This window comes from Sphaeramia orbicularis, chromosome 6 (assembly GCF_902148855.1).
Source record: "Sphaeramia orbicularis chromosome 6, fSphaOr1.1, whole genome shotgun sequence".
Classification (NCBI taxonomy): Eukaryota; Metazoa; Chordata; class Actinopteri; order Kurtiformes; family Apogonidae; genus Sphaeramia; species Sphaeramia orbicularis.
The window spans coordinates 3,473,849-3,493,540 of NC_043962.1; the positions used below are offsets into that span (position 1 = coordinate 3,473,849).

The 19,692-nt window shown below is 37.6% G+C and overlaps 1 protein-coding gene across 3 annotated transcripts in view; it reads left to right on the forward strand.

Annotated features, from left to right (window-relative positions):
- Nucleotides 1-19,692, forward strand: part of LOC115421220 (transcription factor SOX-6-like) — a 171,832-nt gene that overhangs the window by 108,614 nt on the left and 43,526 nt on the right. For all 3 annotated transcript variants that reach the window (XM_030137004.1, XM_030137006.1, XM_030137005.1), the window contains exons 8-9: nt 1,042-1,165; nt 8,264-8,343. In XM_030137004.1, coding sequence (XP_029992864.1) covers nt 1,042-1,165; nt 8,264-8,343 — 204 coding nt within the window. The remainder of the gene's footprint in view (nt 1-1,041; nt 1,166-8,263; nt 8,344-19,692) is intronic.

Here is a 19,692-nt window from a genome sequence, read left to right on the forward strand (position 1 = left end):
TCTGGATACCGCTTGTTGTTTATTCATTAGCCCCTCGATTCGCTGGTTACGGTCAGCTGATCGTGTAGCAAGTTGATTCGCGCAACATGATCATCTGACTTGCAGGATACATTATGTCATGGGAAAATACTTGGAACAACACCAGCGCTACTAACCGGGTTTGGCGGGAGATTGTTTCAAACGTCGGTGGAGTTATTTGATCCCTTTGTTTATGCCGCCTGCGCACGCGAGGGGGCGGGGACTAGATTTTCCGCTTCAGTCAGCGGGGCATGGAGCTTGTTTATTTTCAGCTGACGAGTTACTTCTGCAGCCATTATTCTAGGCGCACGTATTAATTTTCGCTCATTTTTTTATTGGCACACCGTGCGATCGTAATCTCAAAAACAGTCGCACTACCGAAATTCTCAGGTGCATGCGACCGTAATTCAGTCGCAGTCACGAGCCCTGAATATGTAGCCAACAAAACAAGAAAAACACAAAAATCTACTGTATGATGTACGCAACTGATAGTTTACATTATAGCTCTGTTAGCTTAGCTCTGTTAGCTTAGCTCTGCTTTTAGACTGAAAATGTCGTATTTTGTGTGACATTTTTATATTCTTTTTCAAACAATTGTTTGCTGGTTAACAGATTTTCATTGTTCCTGTAACAATGACAATGAAGATCTATTCTATTCTATTCTATTCTATACTTTTCTCTTCTGTTCTTTTCTATACTTTTCCATTCTGTTCTCTTCTCTTCTCTTCTCTTCTCTTCTCTTCTCTTCTCTTCTCTTCTCTTCTCTTCTCTTCTCTTCTCTTCTCTTCTCTTCTCTTCTCTTCTCTCCTCTCCTCTCCTCTCCTCTCCTCTCCTCTCCTCTCCTCTCCTCTCCTCTCCTCTCCTCTCCTCTCCTCTCCTCTCCTCTCCTCTCCTCTCCTCTTCTCTTCTCTTCTCTTCTCTTCTCTTCTCTCCTCTCCTCTCCTATTCTGATGCTCTGATGGTGTGTGTGTGTGTTTAATGTCTCGTGTTGGTTGTCCTATAACGTGGGGTTTTGGTCCACAGGTCCAGGGTCACATGCCCCCCCTGATGATCCCTGTGTTCCCTCACGACCAGCGCTCTCTGGCCGCCGCCGCCGCTGCCGCTCAGCAGGGCTTCCTGTTCCCCCCGGGCATGTCCTACAAACCAGGTAACACACCGACGCCATGCATCCAGAGCACATTACACACCCAGGCCCAGGCTGAGAAAATACATTAGGACTGGATAAACAGCCCCCCCCCCCCCCCCCCCCCCCACACACACACACACACACACACACATAAACACACACTGCCCCCCCCCCCCCCCCCCCCTTAGACGGTGTTCTCGTCAATTGAAAGAGCAGCAGCGCCTCTTTTTTCCTGCTGTTGCTTGTGGTGGAACACACACTCAGTGTATGTTAATGAGGTGTGTCAGGTGAGGAATGTTCTGGACACATTTACAAGGCCTGCTTGTTCACGTCAGGAACAATACATTGGACACACACAGGACTGGAATGTCTCTTTTATGGCGTGTTGAAAGCATGTCCGTTGCTCAACACATCTGCAACATGGAATTTCACACTTTCTCACAGACTGTGGAACATGTCCTGGGTTTTGTTCGGACTTTGAGAAACAGTCGACCCGCTCACAGACGGCGCTGTGGGTTCATACTGGACCGTTCATACTGGACCGTCCATTCAGGGACATGGACGGACATCTGGACCCAGTTCTGGACCTGAGGCTTTAATTCAGGGGTGTCAAACATGCCAAAACCGGCCCTCCAAAGGGTCCGATCCGGCCCTGGGGATGAATTTGTCAAATGCAAAAATTACTGCTATTTTAACAAACGATGGTGTTAAATTCATTTTAGTTCAGGTTCCACATTCAGACCAGTATGATCCAAAGTGGATCAGAACCAATAAAATAATAACACAATAACTTATAAATAATGACAACTGCAAATTTTTCTTTTTGTTTTAGTGTAAAAAAGTAAAATTATATAAAAAAAATTATAATTTACAAACATATTTATCAATATCATTTTAGGATAAATTCAGTTCTTTTTCAGTTGATACCGACCAAGGTTCTAATAGTTTTGGATTTTTCATTGTAGTTTAGTTTTATTTAGTTTTGACTTTTTTTCTCTAATTCAGTTAGTTTTAATTAGTTTTTAGAGCAGGTTTGATAGTTTTTATTAGTTTTTGTTATTTTGTAAATACTTACAGGGTGGGGAAGCAAAATGTACAATATTTTGAGGCAGGGATTGAAAGACAGTGTATGACCAATTAGTTTATTGAAAGTCATGAGAATTTATTTGCCACAAGAAAATGTCCATAATAGAAAATGTTTTTATTCTATGTGTCCTCCTTCTTTCTCAATAACTGCCTTCACACGCTTCCTGAAACTTGTGCAAGTGTTCCTCAAATATTGGGGTGACAACTTCTCCCATTCTTCTTTAATAGTATCTTCCAGACTTTCTGGTAATAGTTTTGCTCATAGTCATTCTCTTCTTTTCGTTATAAACAGTCTTTATGGACACTCCAACTATTTTTGAAATCTCCTTTGGTGTGACGAGTGCATTCAGCAAATCACACACTCTATGACGTTTGCTTTCCTGATTACTCATATGGGCAAAAGTTTCTGAAAAGGTATGGATAATAGTGTTAGGTATGATTATGACATCAGTATATGTTTGGGTTCAAAACAATTGACGTAGTGCCTGCTGAGAAAAAACAACTAAATGTTCATTGTAAATTTTGCTTCCCCACCCTGTGGTTTTAGTTTAGTTTTAGTTTTTTTAACCCTTTCATGCATGAATTATGAGAACCTTAGTCAAGATTTTTTTTTCTGGAGTGTTTTTATACCTCCTTAGGCATAAAAAAAGAAAAAAATTGCGATCGAGTTTTTTTTTTTCATGGAGTTACAAAAATGTCCATGCATTTAATTTTTTAAGTAAAGAAATATGTATTTAACACCCAATATCAGAAAGTAAAATGAAGACAATGAAATAAAAACATTTTTAAGGCTGCTAATTTGATGTTTTCTCACATTTTAACATACTCTAATGCTAGTTATTACCTCATAATATGCAAAAAACAACTCTTTTTGTCTAACAAATAACTGATTTACATTTAAACATGTTACTGCAGATCAGGTTTATCAAGAACAGCAAAGTTATAGTAATGGTATGAATTGCAGTGTATTATGGGATGTTGCATAAGTGTCCACTGTGTTGGCTCATATGGAACTAAAACAACAAAACCTATGAATATACAAGAGAACAGCTGGAGAAGAACTGTCCACTGTAGTGACCACAGTGCATGAAAGGGTTAATATCTTTTCTCTTCTTCTCTGTCGTATTCAAATAAATCCCAGACAGGACTCTGCTGCTTTCTCCCAACTTTAGTCTCCATGTTTCCAGGTAGAGTGGGGACCAGAAGACGACTGGAAACCACAAGTGACAGACCCTTAAATATCATATGGTGCCGCTGGATAAAATTGCTCGAGCGAAATAAATTGATTTCATATCAGTCCGACATTGACAAAGATGAAAACAAAGGGAATTTTATCTAGAATTTTTATACATTTTAGTTAGTTTTGTAAACACACAATACAGTTTCAGTTAGTTATCATTTTTTTCTTTTAATTATACTTTTTATTTATTTCAGTTAACGAAAATGGTTTTACAATTCTAGTTTTCGTCATTTTGTTAGTTTTCATTAATGATAATAACCTTGATACCAACATAAACAGCAGTTTTAGCTTCAGTAGTAAATGAATTTAACATGATGCTTTAGCTCATAGGTGTCAAACATGCGGCCCGTGGGCCAGAACTGGACCACCAGAAGGTCCAATCCGGCCCTGGGGATGAAATTGTGAAATGCAAAAGTTACTATTACTATTAACAATCAATGGTCATTTTAGTTCAGGTTCCACATTCAGACAAATATGATCTAAAGTGAATCAGAACCAGTCAAATAATAACACAATAGCCTATAAATAATGACAACAGTCTCTTTTAGTGTGAAAAAGTTAAACCATTAACAAACTGTTCTTTAACAAAAAATGTGAATAACGTGAAATATTTTAACCCATACAGACCCAGGGCTACTTTTGTGTCAGTTCCCAAAGGAATCTTTCTCTCTATTTATCCTTTCTTAAGTGATTTATCACTGTATGTTATACATTATCCTCTATATTTTGAATTTTTTAAAAGTCTATATCGGGCATTTTCCTATAATTAATTATTGATCATGTAGATGTTCATTGAAACTCAGATTAAAATTGAAGAATATATCAGAAGCAGAGAAAACTGAGGAAAAGTGACTTTTTCTGCAAAAATATCACATAACTGAATGTAAAACCCAGTGTGTCCATCCACTGTCATTGATCCAACTCCATGGGTTTTACTGGTGAATCAATGTTGTAGAAGATGACTGTGTTTTCATGGTAACTACAGAGCCTCTGAACGTCCAAATGAGTCATATGTGATGACCATGAAAAGATGAAGAACTGCATTTTACACCAATTATTTACATGTATTAATAGGATTAGTGGATCAACAGGTATTAAACAGTTCAGATCAGTAGATGGTTCTGGTTAAAGGTGGATGTTTGGGTCTGTAAGGGTTAAGAGAAAGAAGTGTAACTGGACCAATATTCTGCACCAGAGTTTAACAGTTAAACTAACAAACATCATATGAGTAAATGATGGAATAACTCAACAGGATCCAAACAGTACTCGTCTGTTGTCATTGACTGAAATTAGATCCCATTGGACACAGCTGGAAGGGGCGGGGCTTCACCTGTACGTATAAGAGGTCAAACTCATTTTAGTTCAGGTTCCACATACAACACAATATGATCTAAAGTGGATCAGAACCAGAAAAAATCTGTGAAGAAAGTACAATTACATGATGAAAGTGTTTACATCGACAACATTTCCTTAAAAATCTGAATAACATGAACAACCTGAAATGTCTGAAGGAAAATAAGTGTAATTTTACGAATATTCTGTCTCAGTTGATCATTTCCAGACGTACATTATAACTTACAGATCACAGTGGATCTGCAAATACACTAAACATTTAATAACAGGCAGAATATTGGTACAATTATACTGATTTATATTAAGACACTTCAGGTTGTTCATATTCGTTCAGGTTAGTCACATTTTTCGTTTCAATCACACGGGCCAGTAAAATAATAACATAATAACCTATAAATGATGTCAAAAATGGTCAAAAATTTGGGAAACATGAACAGAAAGAACAGAAATAAACAAACAAAAAAAAAAATCAACAAGCCTGAGAAAAAAAATAAGAATAAAATATGCTGAAAAATGAACAAAAATGTGAGAAAGAACAAAACAATATTGAAATTACGCTTATTTCTCTTAAGACATTTCAGGTTGTTCATATTTGTTCAGGTTATTTACGTTTCATATGAAAGGATAGTTTGTAAATATCAACATTTTTAATTTATTATACTTATTTACACTTCAAGATAGGGGTGTAAGAAAATATCGGTTCTGCAAAATATCGCAATATTTCATTTCACAATACTGTATTGATACTAAAAAGTACTGTATCGATATTTTTAGGTATTTATTCAAATGCAGATATTGTGGAGGTTCATTTTTGTTTTTCTTTTTTGTTTATATTTTATTTAACACTTTTATTTAATAATGTTCGTTCCTTTGTTGGGATTGAACTCCAATCCTGTTCTGATGTTAGTTGTGAACTAATAGAATCTGAACATTTGAACAGGATCTAAAACTGGAATGTCTGTAAAACAGAATTCCAGTTTGAACACAGGAACATTTTGTGATATAACATTAGATCCTGTTGGGATCAAATAAAAATGTGTTTAGTATTTGTGCAGATTACTGATGTAATTCAATTCTTCAAGGAAATAATCATTTAAAAAAAAGAAACAAACAAAAAAATTGCCTTTTTAACAGTATCATGATCCTAGTATTGTGATTTGTATTGTGTCACCAGATTCGTGCTGATACACAGCCCTACTTAAAGATAAATTTGTCATTATTTATATGTCATTGTGTTATTATTATTTGACTGGTTCTGATCCACTTTAGATCATATTGGTCTGAATGTGGAACCTGAACTAACATGAGTTTAACACCATATGTTGTTAAACTCTTCAGTTTAATTTCCCGTAATGGACTGGACCGGACTGGACCTTTTGGTGGCTGGTTTTGGTCCACAGGCCGTATGTTGGACACCTGTGCTTTAAAGCACATACACATGTCCCTGTTGTCCACGCAAAGTTCATTTGTGATTGTTTGTGTTCATTTGTCATAAATGATAAAGTGTTTCCAAGGCTGTGTGTGTGTGTGTGTGTGTGTGTGTGTGTTTCTCCTCATCTGCATAAACAGGATGTGTTTGGATTGTACTCAGCCTCTTATAGGAGGCCGTGGAGCGCCGTCTCCTCCCACGCCGACGCACCGTGTCCTTCTTCTTCTGCTTGTTCTGGCTTCAGGACCGTGTCACCACCTGCTTTCAGCCTCTCCTTCTCGTCCTTCACACATTCCTTTCCTCCGTACATTCCTCCAGGTGGCGGCCGGCGAAGCCTCCTACTTCAAACACTCAACTCCATGTTTGTTCGCGCTGTGTGAGCACGTGCTCCCACAAGGCCGCCGTCAGCGCCGGCCTCCATAAAGGGATTAAAAAGCCATTATTATTCACTCTCCTCTGGCCTTAGTCTGCGCTCGACCAAGGCTCGGACACAGAAAGGCTTTTAGGGGCGACGGTGGGGGTCCGCCATGTCAATGTATGAGGACGGCCCGAGGAGACGGCGCCAGACCAGACCTGCGGCGTCCGGGTCTCTGTGAGCGTTGTCAACCTCTGAATAAAACGCTCTTTGTGTCAGGCATGGAATGAATAAAGACGGGGGGGGGGCACACAGGGGGGCGGGGCCACACAGGGGGGCGGGGCCACAGGGGGGTGATGGTGAAGGTGAAGGGGCGGTGGCGTGGCATGGCATGGCGTGGTGTGGTGTGGTGTGGTTGGTGTCCATGCTCACCTGTTCTCAACATGTGTTGTTGTTGTTGTGTTTTTCCACAGATGCAAAAATATTTAGTTTTATGAAAAGTTGTGTTTCATTGTGTGAGTCTTTGTGAGATCCGTTGTTTTTCTAAAAAGTCCTTATTTCCCCACACGGGCTGTTGTTTTTGGTTGGTTTGTTTCTTTGTTTGTTTACACTTTAGCAGCAAAACTATTGGTTGAATTCCTATCATACTGGGTTTATAGATTGCCAGTGAACCTGAATAGAAGTGGTTACATTTTGGGAAAAGTAGGTCAAAGTTCAAATTTTTTATGAATTTTTAAAATCTTTTTTTCCCCCCATTTACTTATAATGGGTAAATGTGTCTGATGACATAAACACATGCATAGACATGATGACATCAGCTGGATCGATGCCAAACGTGTGAGGGGCGGGGTTTGTTGTGCCTGGAACCACTTGTTTTGTGACACGGTGTCGAAATGTAAGTTCAATTTGCTGAAAATTCACTGTGTTTGCAAAAGTGTAATGTTTTGTAATATTTAGTGTTTTCTGAAGTTATTGTTTTGCTGAAGTCGTCATGGTTTGCGATCTGTTGCATGTTCTGAAAGGTCATTGTGTTTTGGTGCAAAATCGTGTTTTGTGGAAAGTTGTGAAATCTGGTTTTCTGAACAGTTTCTGACGGTTTAGTGAAATGTCACGTCTTCGAAAAAGTCGTGTTTAATGGAAAGTCATAGTGTGAGTCTTTCATGAAAGACATTGTTTTCTTAGAAGTCATTGTTTTGTCCGATGGCGTCAGACCTCATAAAATGTGTCATCTGAAAAGTCGTATTTTCTGAAAAGTCATGTTTTCTTTGTTTGGTCAAATAGTATGTTTTCTGAATTTATTGCGTTATGATACTGTGGTTTATGAGCTTTTATGTTTTCTGGAATTCATTCTGTTTTGGTATTTTGGTTTTGTGAAATGTGGTTTTCTGAACGGTTACGGTTTAGTGAACTGTCACGTCTTCTGAAAAGTCATGCTTTATGAAAAGTCATTGTGTGCGTCTTTGATGAAATAGATTGTTTTCTTAGAAGTTATTGTTTTGTCAGACTATACTAAATGTGTCATCTCAAAAGTCGTATTTTCTGAAAAGTCGTATTTTCTGATTGGTTGTGTTTGTCACATCTGGGGGCGGGGCCACAGATGGCGTGGCGTGTTCGGCGTCCGTCCTCACCTGTTGTTGTTGTTGTGTTTTTCCGCAGGTGAAAACTACCCCATGCAGTTCATTCCGTCCACGATGGCGGCGGCGGCGGCGGCCGGACTCAGCCCGTTACAACTCCAGGTAAGAACCCTCACCTGGACCGCCGTCAAACAGGAAGTACCGGGTTTCCCCACGTTCCACAGTCGTGTTTGAACACATTTTATCCTCTACGTTTACCTTTTCTTTATCCTCTTCCTTATTTTTTCCTCATCATTTAAAACCAGAAGAATTGGGTTTTTCTTTAAATTCATATTATATGTAATTTATTTTTTTCACATTTTTCAGTTTATTTTGTTGTTTTTCCTCTTTTTATTTATTTTTGGTTATTTTCTCTTATTTTATCTCGATCTTCTCACCCCTTTTTCTTTTCACTTTTCTTGTTCTTTTCTCATTTTCTTTCACTCTTTCCCTTTTCTTTTTATACATTGATTCTTTATTATTATTTCTTCTGTATTTTTTTCTGTTTTGTTCACATCAGGTTTATGATGCAGACACTTTCATCTGTTTGTATTAAAACAGTTTTATGTATTTTGCTTCATTATGATGCTAATACTATTCACTACCAGTTTTAACACATATTTCCGTGTATTTTCAGTCAGAACGGTTTAAAGTCCAATCCCTCCCACTGCGTCGGCTCATTGTAGTTTGTAGTGTTCACTCTTTTTCCAGTCTGTATCTGAGTTTGGAGGTTGAGTCCAGTGTGTCCAGACCCTTTAGTTCTTAGACTGAACCCATAAAGACCCAGAGATACTTTAATGGCAGCTCTTAAATGAAATTTTCTCTAATTTTAACCTTTTCTCAACTGATTTATCACCATTTATTAGAATATTATTCTCTGCAGTTTGCACTTTTCAGTGTAAATACTGTATTTTTTATATTTAATTCACTGATTGTGTCAATGTTCATTAAAGCTCAGAGTAAAGTCAAAGGTTATTATATAAAAAGAGAAAATTGAAGATTTTTTCAGCCAAGTATATCATTAACTGAACATAGAAACAAGCGTCTACAACTTCACTTTTGTTTATTTTTTTTAAAATTCATTTTGTTTACTTTTATTCATTTTACTTGTTTGTTTTTTTTTTATCTGTTTTTGTTCATTTTAACACCTACTGTATCATTTTTTTCAGTTTGTGTTGTATTTTGTTCATGTCACTTATTATTTAATTGATTTATTGTTGATTTTGGCTCATTTTATTGATCACTTCGGCTGTTTTTGTTCAGTTTGTTGCTTCTACTATTCTTCTATTTTATTGTTGTTATTGTTTTTCTCATTCTTATCACATTATTTATTATTTTGTAGTTTTTTATTCATTTTATTTGTTACTTATTATAAAACCCAGTGTGTCCATCCGCTGTCATTGATCCAACTCCATGGGTTTTACTGGTGAATCAATGTTGCAAAAGATGATGATGTTTCCACGGTAACTACGGAGCCTCTGAATGTCCAAATATGGTCATATCTGATGACCATGAAAAGATGAAGAACTGTATTTTACACCGATTATTTACATGTATTGATAGGATTAGTGGATCGACAGGTATGAAACAGTTTAGATCAGTAGATGCTTTTGGTCGATGGTGGATGTTTGGGTCTTTAAGGGTTAAAGAACCTAAAAATATGCATGGCCACGTTTTTGTACTGAATCAAACTGATGAAAAGCTGAAGTGTGAGCGCTGTTTTTGAACCAAATGAACAAACGAAGCAGAAACAGAACAAAGAGGCAGGTTTAAAGGTGAGGGTTTGTCTTGAGGGTGTAACCGACAGGTCACAAAGCCACACAATCAGGCAGGAGTGAACATCGACCTCCATGGTTTTGAGAAGATAAAACTCCTTTTAATGCTTGTTATCCATCGATGACTCAAACTGTATTGTTCAGTCTGTGAATGTAAACTCTCCAGTACAATAGAAGACTTGGTGTTTTACTTTTTCATGGTTGAAAGAAGCTGCCGCCCTCACAAAACCAGCCTTTACCGACAGGAGAGCCTCTTTCTGTGCAGATAGAAAGTCAGATCTGTGGTTCTTGGACTTCACAGCAGTATTTCCAGTATTTTCTGCAGCTTGAGAGTAAATATTGAAGTTCTTATCCACCACTTCTGTCTGACAGCTGTAGTTCCTTCTCAGATTTTTAGTGGAAAACAGCCTAAAAAAATAAACTCCAACCTTTTTTTTTCCTTCTAATTCTTCCATGAACCAGCAGTCGACAACTTCACTGAAGAGTTTTTTTTTTTTTTTAAACTTCATTTTTATTTGGTTTTGCTCATCCAAATATATAAGATATTTTACATACACTGGCATATATAATCACACATCCCCATATGGCACACATGGAAAAAAAACAACAACAACAAAAAAAATCTATATCTACAGTAGATATTGATTACAATGAATCACAAATGAAACAAGAATGACTAAATAAATAAATAAATAAATAAATAAATATATATATATATATATATATATACACACACACACATGCACACAAATATGTATGTATAAATAACACACATGTATACAACCACTTGTGAATGCTTATTGCATTAAAAGCTTAATCATGGGACTCCATCTCTTTGTAAATTGCTCTCCCTGAATTCTTAGTACAGATGTAATTTGCTCCATCTGATAGATCTCCTTCACTTTCTCAATCCAAATGTTATATGTGGGAGGTTCAGGTTTCGACCACTTGACAGAGATGCATTTAATGGCTGCTGATAGTAAAATTTGCAAGAGGTATTTTCAGTTATTTCCCTCTAAACTTTCTGGGATTACACCTAAAATAGCAAACTTAAAATCTTTAGAAAATGTTTGGTTGAAAACTGTGTTCACAGCGACAAATCTATCATCCCAGAAAGGTCTGATCTGAGGACACGTCCAGAATATGTGGGTGTGGTTCCCTAAGTGAGCCCCACAATTTCACCAACAGATATCAAAGAGGGGTTTTTGATATTATTATTATTATTATTATTATCATCAGTTATGATCTGAACTAACAAACATCCAATCCCTCCCACTGTTCAAAAAAGGAACAAAAGAAACCAAAATTATTATTTTGAGACAAACTCAAAATTTGATATTTATTGTCTCAGTTAAGGGATATTAAGCTGTTAAGAGAGACAGTAAGTCATTGTTTTTCATTGTCAGGAACTTTTTTCTTCCATAATCTACACTCACAGACGTTAAAACGAAGCATCGCTGAATATCCAGAGTCAACCTGCAAAGTAAATGAACTAATGACATTTATGCATTTGATCTGGTTAATCCTTTTTTGCGTCTGCACAGTTAGTGTTTATTGGTGCTTATTGGTTTTATTCCAGTGTGATTAGGACTAACCTAGACCCAAAACACCTTTAAACTGTCAGAACTGAAGTCTAATCCCTCCCACCGTCCAAAAATAGACCAAAACTGAGAAAGTTTCTTATTAATTTGAGACATGAACTGAAAATTTGAGCCACTTAAGGAATGTTAAACCATGAAGTTATTGTTTTCATATAATAACCCATTATTTTTGATTGTCAGGATCCTTTTTTTCTTCATCTAAATCATTAGACTTACACACTTTTGTCCAATTAACTAAATAAACATGACTGAACAAAAACACTTTTAAACTGTTAGAACTGAACCGTTGAATTGCCTCCCACTGTCCAAAAATAGACCAAAACTGAAAATGTTGAGCCACTTAAGACATCAAACCATTAAGTCATTGTTTTGATATAATAACCCATTATTTGTGATTGTCAGGATGGTTTTCCTTCTATAGTAGATGTTAAAATGACTCCTGGCTGTGCTCTAATCTGCACAGATCACACTTGGGTCTTAATAAACATGACCCAACACTCTAATGAAATAAAACCCGCTGCAGTGGTTGCAGATGAAGCGTCAGAGGCCGGCGTTGTGGAGTTTGTGGTCTTATCTGCTGCCTGTCAGCTGTGTCAGACAAAGGCAGTTCTGATGAATCACAGAGGAATTCCACCCCAACAGCACAACACCTGGCCCGGCCATTCATCAAACGCTTTACTGCTGCTTGACACCTGCGCTCGGAGAATACCACTTATCCATAATGGTTATCGCACAACGCATTTGCAAAGAGAAACATTTATGCAAAAAAGAAAAATGAAGTGAGTGCTGCCTAAAAAGAAGGATTTGCCGAGCCGACCCCCGTCACCCGTCCTGCTCCACCTTCAATCACAGCAAAAGAACAAAAAACTCAAAAGCTTTTTCACTCTCAGACAATACGGCATCATCATGTCAGTCAGTGGATGTTACAAGACTCCTTATCTCAGTTTATTCAATTTGCATTGTGGTTTTCGCTTATCGACGGCCTCATTAGCTGCTATTGACTCTGCAAAGCGGCGCTGAGGGGAACACGGCGGCGGCGGCGGGTGCAGTCGTAGTAATATGCACTCCTGGCTTTGAAATGATCAAAAGAGCTGAACGTTGAGGTGAGAAGAGGAGGATGAATGAAGTCAGAGACGCCAAAACGCTTCACATTGAAACAGAGAATGAAAGAGGAAACGCAGCCAGAAAAAAGAGCCATTATCAGAGGAATTCTGGGAGACGGAGGCAGCACATGTTTGGACATTGTTTTGACAACAATGCCTCTGCCAAAAGCAATCAGAGCAGATTTACTGCCTGTTCAGCCCAGCGTCTGCACGCCGACGGCACCGACGATGAACAGAAATAATACGTGATGTTGAGCTGAAGGACGGAAGATGAGATGAAGACGCCGTCCACGTCCTGGACCACGTCCGTGGATGTGGACGACGTCTGTCTCAGAGTTTAGATAAGGGTTTATATAAGGGTTTCCCCAACATTAACTCCGGATTTACCATCCAAAATGTACACCAAACATGTAGAAACCAAACACAACGCAAGTCAGAGATTAGGTGGAAAAAATGTAAATGTTAGTGTCATTTTGGTGTTATTTTAATGTCTTTTCAGTGTAACTGTAATGTTATTTTAGTTTAATTTTTACTGTCATTTTAGTGTCATTTTTAATGTTATTAGTGTCGTTTTAGTGTAACTTTAATGTTGTTGAAGTTATTGTTTTGTCAGATAGTGTCAGACTTTGCAGAATGTTGTATCATCTGAAAAGTCGTATTTTCTGAAGTCTTGGTTTTTTTTGGTTCAGTCCAATCTTGTGTTCTCTGAGGTTACTGTTACCCTCGGCCACACTGGCTCTAGGCTGTTGTCATCAGTTGGTCGTCCGTCCGTCTTTTCCAAAAACTTAGACATGCACTGATAAGTCAGGCCACTGGGGGCAGTAGTGTGTGTGATAAGTCAGCCTGAGGGTTTCAAAGTGTGTGCATGTCATGTTTTTATGATGTCGTCATGGTTTGTGAGCTGTTGTGTCTGGAAGGTCTTGTTTTATAAAAGGTTAGTGTTTTGTGAAAAGTCGTCATGTTTTGACCCTCAGGGCCACCGTCTCCAACAGTAGAAGACTCAGACGTGTGTTGGTGCGATGTTCATTTTCCAGAGGAGAGGCGTGTTTCTGAAAGCCCCTGGTCTCCATAGTCCATGTCCGGGTTTGGTGGGGTTTTTTTTTGGTGTTTTTTTGGTGTTTCTCTGGTGTTTGATGGGGTTTGGTGGAGTTTTTCTGTGTTTTTCTGGTGTTTGATGCCGTTGTGTGCCGTTTGTGAAGGTGACTCATGCACTATATTAAGCCCTTTGGCGTGCATGTAGTCATGGCGGTTACGCTGTAGTGCTACAGCCGAACGCTCCCCGTCTCAGATCCGGCTCTGGTTCCTCCATGGACTCGGCCTTTTGGGAGGTGAGGGACAATCCAAGACCAGAACCTGGTTCTGATCTTATTTAACCACTAACTGTGTCTTTGAGCTTCACGTCCTGCATGAAAAGCGTCTGCAGCTCTAACTCTGTGACACAGCTGATATGAAAGTGATGAACTCTAATCTGTGAAGTGCATCATGGGGTGGATGAACCTGTGCTCTGGGGTTTGAACTGGCATTAACACCAGGGTTTGTCTAAGTTTGACCAGGTTACACTGAAGACTTTGAGGTCACTATGAATCCAATTTAAGCACAATGGCAAAAGAAACCATGAACGACACGACAAAATGATCCAGAGTCAACCTGCAAACATTCACCGTAAACATTCAACCAGTTGAATTTGATCTGGTTAACCCTTTTTACCGTCTGCACAGTTTGTGTTTATTGGTTTTATTCCAGTGTGATTAGGACTAAACTAGACCCAAAACACCTTTAAACTGTTAGAACTGAAACTGTTGACTCCCACCGACAAAAATAGACCAAAACTGAGAAAGATTCTTATTATTTTGAGACATGAACTGAAAATCTGAGCCACTTAAGAAATATTCAACTATTATGTTATTGTTTTCATATAATAACCCATTACTTTTGATCGTCAGGATCCTTTTTTAGACTGTAAATACCTTTACATCGGAATCTGAATACTTTATTAATGCCAGGGGGAAATTATTGGGTGTTACAGTCGCTCCATTCAAGTAGAATAAAAAGTATCAGGAAAGAAATTATCAATAACAGAAAATAAAAAATATATAAATGTATACACATATAAAGCTCTAAATATACAAACAAACATATAGCTCTGAATATATATACCAAATAGACATACTAAAACTCTCTATTAAGACACAGAACAGCAATTTGTACAATATGTACTAGACAATATATTATCAATATGATAATTAAAGAAATATACATAATAACTTTGTAAAACAGTCTGAAATTGTCAATTTTATAAAAATAATGCTATTTTTATTTTATAAGACCTGACAAACCTGAAGTTAACATGTTTTTCAGACTAAACTAACCACCTGTTGAACTGTGTTTTGTCTTTATTGTTTGTTGAACTAATAGTTTGTGCAGTTGGTTTGGATTTACTGTGAAAACCAGGGAGTCGAACTGTTCTTATCCATCAAACCTCATCCTTCAAACACTGATATGGGAATCATTATAGTAGGACGTCTTAGTTTGGTTTTAGTTTATTCTTCTGTTTCTGTCTAAATAAATGCCATGTTTCTTGTGGACTGTGGGATCTGTGTTTCTCAGACTGAACCTCGTGGAAACCTCTGGGCTTTGTCTTCTCTCTGGGTTTGTGAGAAAGGCTGACCCACAGCGTCAGCTTTAATGACAGATTTGTGCTCAGAGTGGACAGATGTTTGCGGTGCAGATGTTCAGCTGTGTGTGGAACAGCTGGTTGGCAGCGGCGATCCGACAGCGTAGAGCGACCGACAGACGGCGTGGGCCTGTTCTCAGCTCACCCAGGGTTAACCCGCACCACCGACAAACCCTCCGCTTGAACGTTTCTGCGCGTCGTCACAAACATCTGTCGGATCCAGGAGATAATGACACGTCGTCTGAATCGGGCAGACCCTTCATGACCCCACCCAACTATTCGGATGGCACAAACGCGGTGCTATCAGCGTGGGAACTCGATCAGGCCGATTGTTTCCAGAGGCTCGGAGTCGACCCTTTCACAAACAGTGGATTCCTGCTGAAGAAAGGCCTCCTTTGTGTGCGCTAATGCGAGGGAAATACAGTTGCTTAGCAGACATTCTTGTTGAAATCATAAGACATCTTTTGCTGTCTGTCTCTGACTTTGGCCTATTTTTGTTCCTGTATCTGAGGCCTGGTCCTGAAGGTGACCAACTCATGCTTTTGGGCCTTAACCCTTTCATGCATGAGTTATAAGAACCTTAGCCCAGATTTTATTCCTGAGTGTCTTTATTCCTAATTAGGCATGAAAAAACAATGCAATTGATTTTTTATTATTATTATTATTAATAATAATAATAATAATAATAATAATAATATATTTTATTTGTATAGCACTTTTCATAGAACTCAAAGACACTTTACATGGAGCAGATAAAAACAGAAACCAGGCATATTAAAAACAGATTAAAAGCAGGTGCAAAGGCAGGTATACGAATATAAAACAGTTAAACATTAGATTAAACATTAAAAACAATTGAAATAAGTGAGTTTTTAAAAGCGATTTAAAGGTGTTGGGGTCAGAGCAGTGTTGGAGAGGAGGTGGGAGGGAGTTCCAGAGGGTTGGAACTGCGATGGAAAAAGCTCTGTCTCCCCCGGGGGGGGGGGGGGGGGGGGGGGGGACTGTTTTTTATGAAGGAGGTTTGCGTTCTCTGAACACTTGTTCTCTATTTAACACAGTGTTTTTCAACCGTGGGGTCACCTGGAATTCAAATGGGGTTGCCTGAAATTTCTAGTAATTGATAAAAAATTAAAACTTACTAATAAAAATGTACATCATAATGCAGCCGTTCCCAACCTTTTTTGGCTCGTGACCCCATTTTAACATCACAAATTTCTGGCGACCCCAGACATTCAAAACTGAGACATTTTTTTGGGCTAAAATTAATTTGTTTTTGATCGTGTAATAGTTTGCTATACTATGTTGCAAATAAACGTTAATTTTAGGCATCATGTAGGCTATATAATGTAAATTTTTATTAGTAAGTTTTAATTTTTTATCAATTACTAGAAATTTCAGGCGACCCCATTTGAATTCCAGGCGACCCCATGTGGGGTCCTGACCCCAAGGTTGAAAATCACTGTTATATAGCCTAAATGTTGCCTAAAATTAACGTTTCTTTGCTACATAGTATAGCAAACTATTACATGATCAAAAACAAATTAATTTTAGCAAAAAAAAAAAGTCTCTATTTGAATGTCTGGGGTCGCCTGAAATTTGTGATGTTAAAATGGGGTCGCAAGCCAAAAAAGGTTGGGAACCACTGATTTAACCGTTCTTAAGTGATTTATCACCATTTGTTATGACATTATCCTCTGTATTTTGTGTTTTTTGTAGTGAAAATCACCCAGAATCAGGACAAATTGGCCTTTAGTTGTTCTCTTTTACTTATTGTGGATCTGAAGTTGGTATTTGTCTGTGATGAAATGACTCTTCAGAGCCTTATTTAGTCTGCGTTTAGTCCGACTTCAGCGTCAGTCAATCCATTTCATCCTCCTCCTCCTGAAAACCTGCTGAAAAAGACAAAACCCTCATTTGTTTTTGTCGTTGTCAGATCAATAGCAGCTCGATGCCTTAAGAGGCCGGATGGGAGGACTGGACTCAGCGCTAATGGGACAGAAAACAGCAGCTGGGTTTATGCATCAGCTTCAGTCTGTTAGTGATGTTTTTAGGCTTTGACAATAGACTTAAAGAGCTGCACAGACACTGTGTTCACGGGCCGTTTTAGGAGCTCACCACATTTCCTCCGAGATCATTCCGACCTTTAATTCTAATTTTATCTGTTTAACTCAGGGGTCTCAAACATCGGCCCGGGGTCCAAATGTGGCCCGCCAAAGGTTCCAGTCCAACCAGTGGGATAAATTTACAAAGTGCAAAAACTTCCACAGCCACATATAGACCGATATGATCTCAAGTAAAATAACAGCATAATAACCTACAAAAAAGAATGACTCGGTATTTTCTTCTTGCTTTGATGTGAGAAAAATAATATTACACTATGCCTATACATTATACAAACTTCAGTCTTTTTCTTTGTTTTAGTGCAAAAAATTACATTAAAATATGGAAATATTTACATTTAGAAACTCTCCTGTACCAATAAAATGTGACTGACCTGAACAAATGTGACCGACCTGAAATGTCTGTATTAAATTCAGTCCAGTTTGAACTCTTTTCTTCCTGTTCCTCAGTGTTTCGTGTCTTTGTAGATCTGATCCAGAATGCACATGGACAAATGAGAAGTGGAGGAAGAATATTATTAAAATTGCACAAAATTTTCTTAAGAAATTTCAGTTTTTTCAGGTTATTCACTTTTTTTTGGATAGTTTATAAAAGTAAGTATTTTCATAATTTAATTGTTTTTGGGTTTTTCTTGCTCTAAAACAAAGACCAAACTTTGGAGTTGTCATTATTTTTTTTAGTTTATTCTGTTATTATTTGACTGGTCCGGCCCACTGCAGATCAAATCAGGCTGAATGTGGAACCTGAAAGAAAATGAGCTTGAGAGCCCTGGTTTAACTCCTGACATGTTGGGACTTGTAGTTTTAGGGAGGAAAGGCTTCTGTTGTGTTTCAGTGTCAGTTTCAGTGGAGGAACATGGTTTTATTACAGATATGTTTGATCATTAACATTTGTCACAGATTTAATGTCACTGTTGGTAAATGGACACAATGGACCTTTTATTGGAGTTTTTTTTTTTTAATTGAAGTTAAAAAATGGACTCATGTAGACACTGAAAATGAGATTAATGGGGTTTGAAAAGATTTTGTAAATGTTTTACATTTTCAGTTTTAATGGATACATATATGACATTTATATATTTAGAAAAATATGTGGAAAATAAAAACTTTCATTGCACTTTTATCAGTTTATTTAGTTAGTATAGACTTAGTGCAGTGGTTCCCAACCTTTTTTGGCTCGTGACCCCATTTTAACATCACAAATTTCTGGTGACCCCAGACATTCAAACCGGAGACATTTTTTTCGCTAAGATTAAATTGTTTTTGATGATGTAATAGTTTTCTATACTATGTTGCAAATAAACATTAATGTTCGAGGACATTTAGTCTATATAATGTATATTATTGTGGACAGAGGCAGTAAATCCAGGTGTAGATTACTGCACAAAAGGAGAAAGCCTTAGTTTGATCTGTTTGTGGAGTGGAAGTATTCCTTTATTCACTTCAAACACATCATTTTAGTCTAAATCAGGGGTCTCAAACATGCGTCCCGGGGGCCAAATGCAGCCCGCCAAAGGTTCCAGTCTGGCCCGTGGGATGTTTTTGTGAAGTCAAAAATTCCACAGTCTTGAATTAAGCAAAAAAAAAAAAAAAAAAAAGTTCAGGTTGAATTAAGGAAAAAAATGTTGATTCAAGCAAAATAAATAAATAAATAAAGATCTTCAATTAAGTAAAAAAAAAAAAAAAATTTAATCTAGCCAAAAATCTTGCATTAACCAAAAAAATCTTGAATTAAGCAAAAAAAAATCTTGAATTAACAACTTCAAATTTTTTTCTTTGTTTTAGTGTAAAAAAATCACATTAAATTCTGAAAATATTGACATTTCCAAACTCTCCTGTACCAATAAAATGTGAAGAACCTGACCAAATGTGAACAACCTGAAATGTCTGTATTAAATTCAGTCCAGTTTGAACTCTTTTCTTCCTGTTCCTCAGTGTTTAGTGTCTTTGTAGATCTGATCCAGAATGCACATGGACTAATGAGAAGTGGAGGCAGAAGATTGTTAAAATTACACTTATTTTTCTTAAGAAATTTCAGTTTTTTCAGGTTATTCACATCTTTTTTGTTTGGATAGTTTATAAAAGTAAGCATTTTCTTAATTATGTTTTTTTTTTTCTTTGTACTAAAACAAAGACAAAAAAAATTGTACTTGTCATTATTTATAAGTTCTTCTGTTCTTATTTGACTGGTCCGGTCCA